Source organism: Pelodiscus sinensis, chromosome 6 (genome assembly GCF_052426305.1).
Source record: "Pelodiscus sinensis isolate ZL-2025 chromosome 6, ASM5242630v1, whole genome shotgun sequence".
In the NCBI taxonomy this organism is placed as follows: Eukaryota; Metazoa; Chordata; order Testudines; family Trionychidae; genus Pelodiscus; species Pelodiscus sinensis.
Genome location: NC_143057.1, coordinates 62,208,503 through 62,223,947, shown reverse-complemented (window position 1 = coordinate 62,223,947; position 15,445 = coordinate 62,208,503). Strand labels below are relative to the sequence as shown.

The window sequence follows — 15,445 nt, the reverse complement described above, 5'->3', positions numbered from 1 at the left end:
ATCATTACTAATAAATTAGCAAGAGACACACCATTTAGGGAATGACTTCCTTATAGCAGTGCAAAAGCTGGCAAATACCATGAAGAAGAAATCAAGGATCTCATGAGGTCAGATAAGATACTCACTTGTCAATAAAGATCTCCCAAAAGAAAGTCAGGCACTCTGGAAACCTTAACTTTCTCCTGCAAAAGCTCAGTTTGGAGTTGGCTGTATGATCATACCACAAATCATCTGTAGGAAACCAATTGTCCTTCTCCATGCAAATATCACAGCAGCAACCAGCAATTTTCACTAGTTATATACCATGGAAAAATTAATGGAGAAAAATAGAATCCTAGGTATGTATCTGACACCAGGGAGCAGGGATTTATTACTTTGCATAAAAATATGAGTCAAACCCCTAAATAATGTATACAACCTCAATGTTTATTTGTACTCTTCCTTTAATATCCACATAGAGTCAATATACTCAATAAGGCTCTTCACTGTAAGGCTTAGAGAGGTAGCTATGTTAATCTGTATCTGCAAAAACAATGAGGAGTCCTATGGCATTCTGGAGACTAACAGATTTATTAGGGCATAAGCTTTCATGGGTAAAACTCACTTCATCAGATGAATTGGAGTGAAAGTTACAGAAGCAGGAATGTATATATAAGGGAGAAGTTTTTTGTGTTAATGAAGCTAATCAAGTCAGGTGGCAGTGGGTCATCCACAGCATCTGGTATGGAGATGTAAATTTCCAGAGAAGAGAAGTTGCCTTTGTAATGTGTTAACCATTAGAGATCCTTATTCAATCCTAAATTGTCTTGAATTTGCAAATGAATTCCAGTTCAGCTGTCTTTTTACCAAGCACTGTCTCTCCATTTTGCATCCCATGTTGAGGACTACATACATAGTCCTCAACAAATAATAATAGTTACCCTCCCCTTAAAAAGGAAGGTTCAGCAAACTGGCAAGCACCCCATTATCAAAGGACAAATGTTGGGGGAAGGGCTCGCCTCTATATATCTGAAGGAGGTTAAAACCTTCTCCTATTAAGCAAGACACTAAAAATGCCAACCAGCAGAAACCACTAGTTGTAAGGCCCTACCTGGAATGTATCAAATTATGTATTTTTAATACAACAAAAGCATCATGGTATCAATACCTACATACAAGAATGTTACTCTTTTCAGATGACCCTTTAATACCTCAAACAACATTAAGAAGGAGACCCAGCGGAACAGTCATAAAAGCACCTTGCTGATCAGATCTTACTCAATAGGTAAGTGGCATTTCATGTACTGTGTATTGGGTAATAACATCAGAGAACTGCATGCTTACAAATATAAAAAGGCACTTCATTAAGAAAAGTGTTTAGCATTCAACATATGTACATAGTCTAACTTCCTGTGTCTTCTCCAAACTCTTCCCTCGTGCAATCTTCCTCTGTATTCCATGGACGTTGCTACATGCGTGATTCTATTACAGTAGCAAATGATTTGGCAAGGAAAAGGAAGTCCATTGTATTAAGTGCTGTACGTACACAGGTCAAAGGAAGAAGGGTAACAAAGGTACAGGGAAATTAAGTGATTAGCCCAAAATTACGCAAGTTGTCTATAATAAAGCTGAGAACTGAATCCAAATTTCTTGGATCCCAGCCCAGTTTTCTTAACCATAAAATACTACTTTTAAATCCTCCCATTGCAAAATTCAGAATGGATAATCTGAACATTTCTTTTTATTTTTGGATTTTTTTATTTTTTTTTACCAAAAGGTATCCAAAGTACCATACTATTCTAATTATCTCTATTTTAGATTTCTGACGAGCATAAAAAGGTGTTTCATGTCACTAGCAGTTTCTGCAGATCTTCATTTTGCTATGATAAACTTAAGTGACAATATACTATACCAGTTCCTTTTTTCTTTCTACTTACTACCTATGATTTCACATGCAAAATAACAAAACTAAATTCTTACATCAGAGTTTTGTGTATCCGTTCTATTGCATCTTCCAGTTCTTCCTTCTGGTCTGGAACAAATCGGTATTCTGACACATAACCTGCAGTGTGCTTATATGGATCATAGTCTCCCAGCTCAGCTATTACACGAAAGAAAAACAATTGTCAGAAGTTTCAAACATTTTCACTTTACTCAAAAGAGATACTGTCTTACCCGCTTGCATATGTGTCTGCACCTTTTCTCAACGATGAGCTCAGCACTCAATATGTAAAAGAGAACTACTTTTTCTTATTGGAAAGGAAAAATCCATGACAATGTTTGACCTTGATTTTAGTTTATGAAAAAAGCAACATAGACAAATTCATGCAACACTAGAGGAGCATTTTCCTTAGTAACATGCTGTTTTAAGACGAATGGAAGGTTCAAAAGCTAAGCAATATATGAAGTTAATCATCTCTGCAGAACTGAAATTAATTTAGTTTATGATGCATCTGAAATGAAAAGGTGTGCTGAGACCAGTTCTTAGAAGATGTGTAACCATATAATAAAAACAAACATTAAAATGAGCATTAACTGGCACCCTTATTGAGAATCATAGCAGAGAAGTCAAGGACTCAATGAGAATGGAGATGTAATTATCCTGTCAAGGTTAGAGGCAGTCCTTTCAGAAAAAAGCTGGAATACCTCTGGGTAAATAGAAGATTTCCATTTCCAGTTAATTTCAAAACACTTCTTGAACACTAAATTCACTTTAAAAATCAATATAATTTATTTAAAAGAAGTGTGGGGACTTTATTTTAAAATTTAAATGATTATGCATCGTAACGTAATTGTTTTGGAGTCCTCAGGAATTTGCACATACAAGCAAAAGTGGCAAGACGAGACAAATTATTTGTCTGATGAGCCAAAATCATATTTTTATTCTGGCAAACAGCTGTATATCAAGTGCATATTTTAATCAGGCCTCAATTGTACAATTCTAATTTACACTGCATAACATTTAGGATATGTCTACACTACAGCGCTAATTCGAACTAACTTAGTTCGAATTAGTTAATTCGAACTAAGCTAATTCGAACTAATGCATCCAGACTAAAAAACATGTCCACATTAAGTGGACCCTGAACCAGGGTTAAGGATGGCCGGAAGCAGTGCCGGCAGGAAACCAGATGAGGACTTAGAGCATGGAGCTGCTGCCTCAGGCTAGCCAAGGGCTGTGCTTAAAGGGACCCGACCCCACCCCGGACAGACAGTTCTCAGGGCTGCCCTGCTTGCAAAGCAGTCCTGGCTTGGAGTGCCCACACTGGGAACATCACACCACTCGGCCATCAGACCGGCTGCACTTGCCGCAGGCTGCCATCTGGGGAGAGGGGGCAATTGGGGGGCTGCAGGAGAGCTTCCACCCCCAGAAGCCCGCAGAGCCAGCCCAGTCCTCCCCATCGGGGGCTCGTACCCCATTCCTCCCTCACTTCCTTCCACTTACCCTTCCCTAGCCCCCCTCCCTGATGTACAAAATAAAGAAACCGTGTGGTCAAAAACAGAATCTCTCTTTATTGAACAAAACTCGGGGAGACTGGGAAAAGGAGGTGGGAGAGGGGAAGAGAAAGGCTGGGAGAGGGGAGGGCAACTAAAATGATCAGAGGTTTGGAACAGGTCCCATATGAAGAGAGGCTAATGAGACTGGGACTTTTCAGTTTAGAAAAGAGGAGACTGAGGGGGGATAGGATAGAAGTCTATAAAAGCATGAGTGGGGTGGAGAGGGTGCATCAAGAAAAGTTCTTCATTAGTTCCCATAATAGAAGGACTAGAGGACACCAAAGGAAAGGAATGGGTAGCAGGCTTCAAACTAATAACAGAAAGTTGTTCTTCACAAAGCAAAGAGTCAACCTGTGGAACTCCTTGCTGCAGGAGGCTGTGAAGGCTTCAACTAGAACAGAGTTTAAAGAGAAGTGAGATCAAGTCATGCAGGTTGGGTCCATGGAGTGGTATTAGCAAGGAGGTAGGAGTGGTGTCCCTGCCCAAACTTTGTGGAAGGCTGTAGGGGGATGGCACGAGACAAATGGCTTGGTCACTGTCTTCGGTCCATCCCCTCCAGGGTCCCTAGGGTTGGCCTCTGTCGGCAGACAGGCTTCTGGGCTAGATGGACCTTTGATCTGACCCAGTACAGCCATTGTAAGCTCAGGGCTCAGGGTCGGGGGTCTCAGTAGACCACCTTGATTTTCATGCACACCTGCTCCTCGGTGGCCAGGCTGGCAGCTCTCCTGCCCTAGATGGCCACTTTCCTGTGCCTAGTGCGGAGGTCGTGGACAAGGTCCACGATGTCTGCACTAGACCAGGCGGGTGTCCGCCTCTTGCGGTCCCGGGCAAGCTCCCGGGAGCCGCCAGCCTGATCCCGGGAAGAGGGGGAAGGCTGGGGGGCATCGGGTGGCTGGCTCGAGCCGTGCCAGGTGCAGGGTCTGCTGGCTGGGTGCTGGCAGGCTTCACCTGGCACAGGCACCGTAGCCAGCCCATGCCCCTTTAAGGGGTCCGGGGCCGGGAGGGGGGCAATAGAGTTTCCCTGGTGTTGGCCAGAGTGGCCACCAGGGAAACCTGGGGAGGGCTATCCTCCCACTAGTTCGAATTAAGGGGCTACACACCCCTTAATTCGAACTAGTAAGTTCGAACTAGGCTTGGTCCTCGTAGAATGAGGTTTACCTAGTTCAAACTAAGCGCTCCGCTAGTTTGAATTAAGTTCGAACTAGCGGAGCGCTAGTGTAGCGCCCATCAAAGTTAATTCAAACTAACGTCTGTAGTGTAGACATACCCTCAGTGAGTAACCCCTCTGAAATTAATGGGGCTTTTTGTAAGTGCTACTTAACATGTGTAAATGCAGTACCATTAGACCCTCAATGAGACAGACTCCTCAGATGGCCAGCCTTATTGGAGGTTCCCAGACAAATCCACTGAAGCCATGGACACTACTATGCCTCTTCATATGCCATGATGTCAGTGCCATAAATCATAATGAAAAAATCTCATAAAATATCAGATCATTTTTGTTTTGTTTTGGGATTTTATTTTTTTATGTATTAGTCTTGTCTCCAAAACAAATGCTTGTTCTGACCAGCAGATATAAAAGAATTCCCTTCCCCTAAATTATGAGTTTTCTATGCAAAGTTCCCAAGGAAAATATCATAAATCCATATGATATCCCTGACAGACAAATTTTACATTTGGATATCTAATGAGCAAACTCTTATTTTTTTCTTACTTTCAATTACTCTTGAACCTCTTTAATCCAGCAACCCTGGGAAACATGAGGGCATGAGGAGGGTGGGCATGGGACCCTTACCTAGCACTCCACGTCCCCACTACTCCAAGACACACACAAACCCATCACTATGAGAGGAGCAGAGAAAAGCCTACAGCAGAGTGCATCACTGCGCTGTCAGAACCCCAGCTGAGAGGGAGGGGAGTAGCAGCACAGACCCCCTGCCAGGGTCCATACCATGGGTGTTCCTGAATTCGGGACACCCAGAGTACAGAGGTTACAGTGTAATGTCAAGTAGTCAATGCTTGCTCTAGCAGATCTATGGGATATACTACCACTGATAAAATAGGCTTCTCATGTGCATGCCAATAAGTGAAAATGTAGGATTTTTATGCTTCAAGTCTAAACATATCTGTCCCCTTCATTCTCTTTAATTGACATACTGTGGCTTTTTGCAGGACTGCATCATTTGGATGATCAACGGGTTTGTGTGGAGACTGCTGCCAGCCCTTCATATCTACATATTGTTTGATAAAATAGAAGATATGCTATAAATAATATTGAGTTGTAGAGATACCCTGACATAATATTTTCAAGCACTAATTGAAAATTCTCTTGTGGACACTCTCAGTAACTCAACCATCAATAACTGTCAGACATTTCAGAAGAGAGTCCATAGTATTGTCATTTAAAATGCATGAAATTGGTTCTATATAATCTGTCCTGAAGTGTCATCTATTTATAATTTTCCTGTTAGTGATTGCAATTTAATTTTCTAAACTAATTTACAAACACTTAGATTAAAGTCTCTATTTACTGGCAGTACCTGGAATAAATCATAATATCAAAATAAACAAGTTATCGGTTCAATAGAAGAACTCACACTGAATTGCATATGCACCCAGCTGAGCTGCAATGTTGATGGGACAGGGCATGCGACCTTGTAAAACATCTTGCTTTACCTGCAAAAAAAATTGATATCTGAAACAGAGAGAGAAAACGAAGTTGTTAATTCAACATTAAGGATTCTGCTTTCAGGGTTTTGGTTTTTTTTAAGGCCTCTAGCTTAACTTAAAGTGACATGGTCAACTCAAAAATCACATTTGCATCTTCTGCAATTTTTTATTATTAATGTTCAAGTAACATCTACGATTATCATCACTGAAATCTTGGAGGAGGAAAAAAACTCTAGTTTTCTAATTTGTTTACTTTGTGCATTTGATAGCACATTGTGGTTCACTAATTTCCCTAGAAAGAGGAGTGTGGGATTTTCAGGTAGGAGAGAGAAAACATTTTAAAATCAAACAGGAAATTATTATTGTAAATCCAAGCAAGGGACAAATTGTTAACTAATGGAGCAGAACAAAGGAGAGACAGGGCACAACCATAAGATACTCCCTCACTGTCTGGTGTGGGCTTGTAATGGGGTCTATAAACCCCATACCTATCACAGACAGAGTGAGGAGGTTAGTCTCTCCCACTGACCAGCAAGCAGCTTGATCACAACCCCAAGCAGCTGCAAGTCACAGAGTCAGACATTCACAGCCATAACCAATAAAGGAAACAGAGCCTGCTGTAAGAGGAAGAGTGCAGAGAGAAGGAAAGGGAGGTGCTAAGGCCTGCAACAGCAAGGTGGTGACAGCTTTGCTCCAGGCTGCCTCCAAGAAAATAGCCAGGAGAGTGAATGAGATGGCAAGGTCAAGAAGTGAAGGTCTGACAGACTCAACTGAAGGAGAGGGCCCAAGAGCAAGCAAAGGAGGGTAAGTCAGGAAAAGCCCAAAAGGCGTTGACAGGACTATACATACCACAGCTACCAAGCATGGGAGGAAAAGCAGACACCACCAGGTCACTATATCCCCTTCCTCTACTTGCAGGCGGGCAAGAAGTAAGGCATGGCTGTCTCCTAATGCTCCAACCAGATGGATTACATAACTGTGTTAATACACAGTACTTCCCCACCAGGGCAGGAGCAAACCAGGAAGGTAGATTGTGACTGTCAATCTGCTTCCAAATTTGCCTGCAGGGCAGCACAATGTACTTTCCCTCACAGGACCCATGGTAAAGCCAAAACTGAGCACAAAATGAACAAGAGTCGGGGGGAAGGGCAGTAATAGAAACAACTTTTAAGAATATTTTTAAATTGACATAATTTTAAGATGCGTCCTTTTAAACTTTGATATTGCCCTAGAGTCACAAAATATATTGTATACAACTTCCTTAATCACAACTGCACACATCAAGTATACATATGATAAACTGCTCACACAGGTAGGTATAAATTAAATGAGAGTATTTGATACCTTGGGCCCTGTTTAGGATATGAATACTGAATTCCTTGTGAAACAACAAGAACAAGAGAGAGGATAAAAGTAACAGCAGGTAAGAAAATAAGTTATCTACTTTGTTTTTTCAGTTACTCTAATTCATTTAAAGGAAATATTTTAAAATGTGATTTATACAAACCAGATATACATCATTCCATATCACATCATACTGAAAGAATATGAGAGAGTTCTTACAAGAACAACTGTTAAAAGAACTTTTATACAAGCACAAATGGTCATATGTATAAACCAAACTTCCCTTATTCAGGAACTCATTTATTTTACACAGCCAAATAACTGCATTATACGGTGTTGCTAAATTTATGTTGTATTTATTATTGCCTTATTATTCTTTTTGTAAATATTTGGTACTTTCTGTGTGTTCATAGCAAATTAATGAAATATGTTTGTCTAGGGGCAATCTAGAAATTGCAAATTACATGGCAAATAGTCTTTGCATTACTTTGTTAAGCTCAAATAAAAAGTGGCCGTATTGAACAACATTTCAGTACTATTTAATTTGGGATCCATCCAGCCGCAATGAGCTTCTTTTGCTGATTATCCCCACAAACACCATTGGCATTCCAGGATATACAGCTATGCCATTTGCACCCTATTTCAACAGTGCTGTCCATCCACGAAAAAACACAGCTTCTCCTTCCCAGAGCCAAATGCCTTATATCATGAGAAGACTCACTGCAACGGTAACAGGGAACAGTGAGCAAGCTCATGGTTGCGCCTTAGCATTCTAACTAGCAGGCAGACTCTTATTTGGATGAATTATGGAGGAGAAATGTAAAATGTCTCGGAGCTCACAACATATCTCTTGGCTGACATACTGGAGATGAAGTTCACTTCCAATATACATCTCCTCCTCTCAGCATTTCCAGAAGTTGTACAAGACTGAATGTGTAGCTTGCTGCACAACCAGTGTCTAGATTCTACAGCTTGCCAGGATATGGATATTTTCAGACTCTGAGTTCTGAAAAGCATAATTTTAACTACCTCACATTTTCTTCATACATCTCTATCCTCAATGTTAGCATAAAAACACTCATATTTAAGTACATGTTGGCACCATTGATTTGCCTCCATTCTTCACTTCAAAATGTTAACTCCCTGGCTCTACATACAGTATAATATACATACAATTTAACACTGCATGTTATTGCCAGCATATGATAGATACCATTCAGTCTGGGGACAGTATTTACAAAGGTGATAGATTTTGGAACTAGATCTGACAATGTATGGTTACATATCATCAGAGAAAAATTATTTAAAACTAGACATCATATTCTCTATAAAAAGAAATGTAGGTCTAAAAGTAGGGGGGCAATAAATACCAATTATTTTGTTCAGATGCAAAGCTAGTGTGATGGAAAAATAATATATTTTGAATAATTACTGAGATATAAACTAATACAAAAGGAAAAACTGGAGGTTGCATCTTAGTGTCCTTATATGTATACGTATGTGGGTTTGAGAGAGAAAGTTTTTTTTAAAAACCCGCAATTTGCCATCATTAGCACCTCTGCCTCCTATGAAGTGATGATGCTCCTAACTCCCACTGAAGTCAGTGAACAATAGCAGTACTTAGTTCTTTTCAAGATCAGGCCACTAGTCCTAACTTGTATCTCAACTACTCACCATATGGTCTGCTAAATTGTTTATGCATAGATAACAGTGTCTAAACATTGCTTGAGCAAATACACCCAGGAGAGATTAGTAACAACCATTCAGCATCTATAGACCACATCAATTTCTGGTCTAGAGAGATTATTAATCTGATAGGGTTTTACTATTCAAAACAGAATAGTATAATGAAACAGAAGTATTAGCATAAGATAGCAATAGGGTACATACAACTGTACATAAAAGGGAAAAGTCAGTGATCCATATTCCACAAATAAATATAGGTAACAGTGGCAAAACACTGGAATCACGTACCTATGTTTGAAAATTATCACAATAAAGAAAATAAAATTGCATTATTTGCTTCTAGGTAGAATGTGATTCTAGCATAAGTATTCTTTTTGGAAATGTATCTATTTCCTACAAGGTTTAAGGTAAAGAGCCCAGAGCAATAAAGGCTCAAATAGTTTGATGACACTTGATTATGCAGATTCTTGGATGTGTACTACTGAAGATTGAAATTACAAGCTTAATACTGTCCTATGCCCGCCTCCCCTCTTACTTTTAAAAAGTACAAATTTGTGTGAGCAAACATATTGCACACACAACAGAGACTCACTACAAATGCACCGTACATGCCAAAAAGCTTTTTGCATAGATTTTTGAATGTAATAAGCAGTGCAAATCATTAACTGACCTTGATGTAAGCAAAATTAATGCACTTTTTGAAAAAATTAGCCCTCAATTGTCATTTCATAGATATGAATCCAACCTGCCTCCAGAGTAGTAATCACAGCAGGCTCTGTTGCTGGAGTTCTCTTCCCAGGGCCATCTTTTCCCCCTGTGAGCAGGGTTGAAAGTGGTTCTGGAAAAGTACAGGAAAACTATATCAAACTTTCGGGGCAGACGGGGCATTACACTGCAACTAATTTGTGCTTTTTCACTGCATAGGGTCTTCATAGGATTAGTTATTCCTAGTTCAAGATAAATCTTGTTAAATTGGGAATGCCTGTTACTATGAGGGGAAAGTAATGCAAATATGGTAAAACATTCTTAATATAGTAGTACAGGAAAAATATTTTTCCTTATTTTTCACTATTTACTACCTCAGCCTAGGATGTGAAAATTTGTGTGCATATTGCAATGAAGTTTTCCATGTCATGTTCCACTTGAGCACAAATGTGGACAGGAAGAGAGGAACATTTTCATGCAAGTCAATGCACTATATCCACCTAAATTACTGTAGTCACTTGAATACCAAAGGTCTTTGTAAATCAGAAATAAACTGCCTGAGATCTTTTATACAATAGATAAGCTTGTGTGTGTATGTTTATGTGTGCATACTTCTACACTGGGTAAAGTGTGAACTGTTATTTAAATGAATCAAATGTTATTTCACTTTTCCACATCTTTGCATATTTTTCAAGGGATAAGAAGAAACACCTCTTTAAAAATAGTTTGGCAATTTAAGCTATGGCCAATTAAATGGAAAGCACATATTTTCTACAGACGTATTTGGATATACAATATGGGGAGAGGTAATCTAAAACCTCTTTCTAAAAGCATATCCATCACAACTATAAAGCCAAATGTGACAATACATTGCTTAAAAAAAGAAAAATTCTTAACAATCCATATAAAACTCTGACACCTGCCAGTTTAATCTGATTCTTTCAAACAGAGGATGGTATTGAACAATGAACATAAGAACAGCCATACTGGGTCAGACCAACAGTCCATCCAGCCCAGTATCCTGTCTGCCAATACCAGATGCTCCAGAGGGAGGGAACTCAACAAGTAATCCTCACGTGATCCCTCCCCTGTCACCTACCTCCAGAGAACAGAGGCTAGGGATACCATTCCTACCCATCCTGACATGAAGCTATCTTGCTCTTTGAGCCCTGTTAAAGTCCTAGCCTTCACCACATCCTCTGGTAAGGAGTTCCAGAGGCTGATTATGTGCTTCATTTCAGTTTTCTTACACACACAGGTATGTGAGCAAAAAACAAAATAAAAAACCCAAAGCAGCAGCATGCACCTGCAGATATGTGATTACAATCTTAATTTTACTAATTATGATTTCACATCAGTGCCTCATACGCATATCACCAGTATTTAAACAACACGAAATAGTATACCTGGTTATTTCTTCCTTAAGTTTGCATGGATCTTCTGCATAGAATTTAACACCAAAATATAGAGTATATGGTGGCCCAGCTAAGGGAAAGAGAGAAGAATTCATTTTTGCATTGTATATTTATTAAAAGAATCACGGATTACAGGAGAGCTATTAATCAGTTCTACGGACTTATACACCAATCCCCACCTCTCCACATAACCCCAGAGTGAAGTTCCAAATGGACTTCTCACGGAATCTCTTTTCCCTTTTCAGAATATAAAAAGTTTGTTGGAACAGGAACATTTTTTATGGTTATTGCTTTTTTTTCTATTTGTTTGTGAATAGAACACTGTGTCCAATGTGAGACATTCTGCATGATAAATAACTGAATGTATAATTTTGCATTATTTACCTAGTAAAATATTTTGAATTTTGTAATTTACTTTTTAAAGTTTTAGCTCTCCAAGAAGATCCAGTAATTCAATCTTACAATTCCTGTTATGATCGTATTTAGTCCCACACATACTTCCACTGACTTTAATCAGTGTCCAAGTGACTTCAGAAGGACAACGTGTGATATTAAAAAGAGACATGGTAGCAACAAACTGCAGAATTGTGCTCAATCCTGCAAATACTTGACACTAGGAATTATGTTTGATGATGATGTATAGTCCCACTGACCTCTCAGATACTTGGAAATAAGTATATTTACACTTTTTTACAAAACAAATTGAAAAGCAGCTTTTGCTGCCAAGCCTATAATTCAGATGTCTATATTTTCCGTAAAACAGCTATAAGACTTTTCCGTCTCTGATGATAATTTAAAACTCTGCAGGCAAGCCTGTGTTAGGTAGTTATGAAGGTATTATCTGTTGCAAGCAAATCCTAAATGCACACTGTGGTAGATCAACAAAATTGCTGCTTATCAAACATTTTGTTTTAAAATATGAATGTATTTTTGTAACCTGAAGTCCTGCACATATAATCCCAGATTTCCAAAAGTACCCAGCATCCATAACTCAATGGGTAATGCTTGGTGCAGAGCACTTTTTAAAATCTGGCTGTATTATTTAGGATTTTATTATATTAATTATAAATATTTTTACAAGACATTTCCAGTTTTCCAATCAAGTAAAGTTATATTATTAACCTTTTCAAATAACATTTTAAATTATTATCTTTGGTATCTAAAGAGTGATACCAACACATAAAAAGAACAGGCAAATTTGTGAATATGGACCTAATAGACAATATTTTTTCCACTTGTGGAAGGGAAAAAATTCAGTCATTTCATTTAGAAAGGCAGAAATTAAACAAGAACTATGCCATGTACCAGTCCTTCAATTATTCTAAAGCAAAGGTTAATCACGGAAAAGTTAATCCTTAAGTAAATGAAAGAAATTACATTCAAATGCATATATGTTTGATATGGCTATTAATTGCAATGTTGATACAGCTCAGGAAACTATGAATCTATCATGCCTCAAAAATGAAGGCCCATTACTCCGCGCATATGGTGTCCTCTGTCTCTTCGTCTTCAAGTAACTGTTTATGAGGTTCAAGTGAAATACATACTGTTTATCAATTCCTTATGTTCTGCAAGGGTCTTTGCAGGATCCAGCCAGTACTGTGAGAATAAATAGGGAAATTAAGTCATTTACCACTGAACTCTATTAAAGATTAACTTCAAATTATACATTTATATATTAATGATTTCCCCCCAAATATACTACAAGTGAAATACAAATAATTGTGTTAACTATGAGGCACAATGAATTTAGGGCTTAACCCAAGGCCAACTGAATTAAAAAAGAATAGACCTTTTGTCTTTATATTGGTAAAACACAGAAGTATTCCTAAAACTGTAATTCCCACCTGGAGAAGTGAAAAAACAGATTGACAGAGCCAAAGAAGTACCCAAACATGAACTACAGATAGTCCCCAACTTATGAACGAGTTACGTACCAAGCACTTGGTCGTAACTCAATCTGTTTGTATGTCGGACCCCATTCATTTCAATGGGACCGCACTGTTCGTAAGTGCAGATCGCATTCATAACTCGGGGCCACGCTTAATGGGAGATTGGTCGTAGGGACGAACAGTCATAAATCAATGCATTTGTACCTTGGGGACTACCTGTACTTCAAGACTCACCCAAAAGAGAAAATAACAGAATTCCACTTGTTATTACCTTGAGTCCACAACTCAAACCCATCTAATGCATTATACACAATCTATAACCCATCTTGGAAAATGATCCCTCCCTCTCAGAGACCTTGGGAGAAAAGCCTATTCTACATACAGACAACCCCACAACCTGAAACAAATTCTTTCCGGTAACCATGCCACACAACCATATCATAAGCATCCAGGAACCCAGCCCTGCAACCAGCCGCGGTGCCAACTCTGTCCACGTATCTATACAAGCAAATTCATCACCAGAGCCAACAATATAAGCTACCAAATCAAAAGATCATTTGACTGCACATTCAGTAATTTGATCGATGCCATCAAATGCCAGGAATGCCGCACTGCTAAATATACTGGACAAAATGGACAGTCCCTATGGGAAAGAAACGTGGACACAAATAAGATATAGGTAAAGGGAACATACAGAAACCTGCTGGGGAACACTTTAATCTTCCTAATTACTGTTTAAAAGATCTTCAAGTGACTGTCTTGTCCCAACCCATTTATACTAGCCAAACACACAGAGAGGTGTTGGAATTACAATTCATCCTCAAGTTCAATTCTCATGCTAATGGCCTCAATCGCGATGAGAGATGGTTGGGACACCATCAACCTAACATTCAATGAAGGTACAAACAGCTCTTTGTGTAGATTCCTGTGTTAGTACCCTTCCTATCTATTGCCTTTGATTCTTATCTGCTTCGTTTTAAGTACCCAATCTTCATGTGGTTACTGATTCCCAGTTCTCCCTTTCTGTTTTTCCCTTTCATATTTCCATACCCTCTGCTCCTCGTTCACCCCCGCCCCTTCTCTCCTATTTATTTTGTGTCTACACATCCTAAACTCAAAACTCCGGTCATCTGTAAAAGAGGGCTGTGCCCACGAAAGCTCATACCACCGTCTACATGTTTTGTTAGTCTATAAAGTGTTACAAGACCATTTGGGTTTTTTTAAGTTTATCCTGTACAGACTAACTCGGCTACTACCTGAAGCTACTGGAGCTTGAGTAATTTTTTGGTGGTGGTTATGTGTATTACCAAGGCTTGACAAATAATGCAATCTACTCGCCTGTGGCAAGTAGATTGCAACCCAGAAGAGCCGGGTTGATCTGCGCATGCTGGACAGTTCGGCGAACCCTGTGTATTACTATAAAAATCTGAAGTGTTGCAGTCTGCAATCTGTAAATGAAAATCTATAACTCAGAATAGAGGAAAAACACTGTATTGACACCCTGGGGAAGGTGTCCTAGTAGTGGAATGACACAGTCACTTTCACAGTCAGCAAGATTTCCAAGAGCCACTAAATCCATTCAATCTGCTGTACTCTATTACAGATGCTAACTAGGAATCTCAGCTAAAGCTGGCAGCCTTCAGCTTGACTCTTACTGCTCATAGAGCTTGTCCACATGGTGCTTTAGATCACACCAGCTGTTTGCACTTACTGGCACTTACCAGTGGTTAATGAACACCAGTGTGCAGCACTTATTGGCCCACATGCATGTTACTGTAGTATTGTCTGAAGTGAGGACTACAGTAGTTCATACTAGGGAACTTTAAGTGCACTCCAGCAAGGTCAATATGGAAAAATGCTGGTGTGCATTCAAATCTATACCCCAACTGGAACAGGCTACAGAGCAATGTAAACAAGTCCAAGTAAACCCTGTTCAATCAAAACTGACAGCTTTAGGGGGAAAGGGTTAACTCATTTGACTCCATGACAAAACTTCCTGAACAAAATAAAAGAAACCTTGCAGTGACTCCATAACCCTCCAAAAATAAAACCTTCATAAGTTTACAGCGAGAGGGAAGAAAAATGAACAAATCACTTGATAGATTTGTGCAAATATCCTGTTAGAGCTCTTGCACCATAAACAAACACCAATCTGAATAAATAAACTACTGATAAAATAACAAATAGATTGCAAACCAATCATTCAGACAGAAAAACTAGGCAATAAAGACTGTATAAAACAGAATACACTGCACT

General features: G+C 39.1%; 1 protein-coding gene across 3 annotated transcripts in view; it reads right to left on the bottom strand.

The window, feature by feature from the left end:
* EPB41L4A (erythrocyte membrane protein band 4.1 like 4A) overlaps positions 1–15,445 on the bottom strand; it is a 181,098-nt gene that overhangs the window by 80,419 nt on the left and 85,234 nt on the right. For all 3 annotated transcript variants that reach the window (XM_075932023.2, XM_089779298.1, XM_089779297.1), the window contains exons 4-7: positions 12,845–12,896; positions 11,289–11,367; positions 6,075–6,172; positions 1,960–2,080 (exon numbers count right to left, since the gene is read on the bottom strand). In XM_075932023.2, the coding sequence (XP_075788138.2) occupies positions 1,960–2,080; positions 6,075–6,172; positions 11,289–11,367; positions 12,845–12,896 (350 nt within the window). The remainder of the gene's footprint in view (positions 1–1,959; positions 2,081–6,074; positions 6,173–11,288; positions 11,368–12,844; positions 12,897–15,445) is intronic.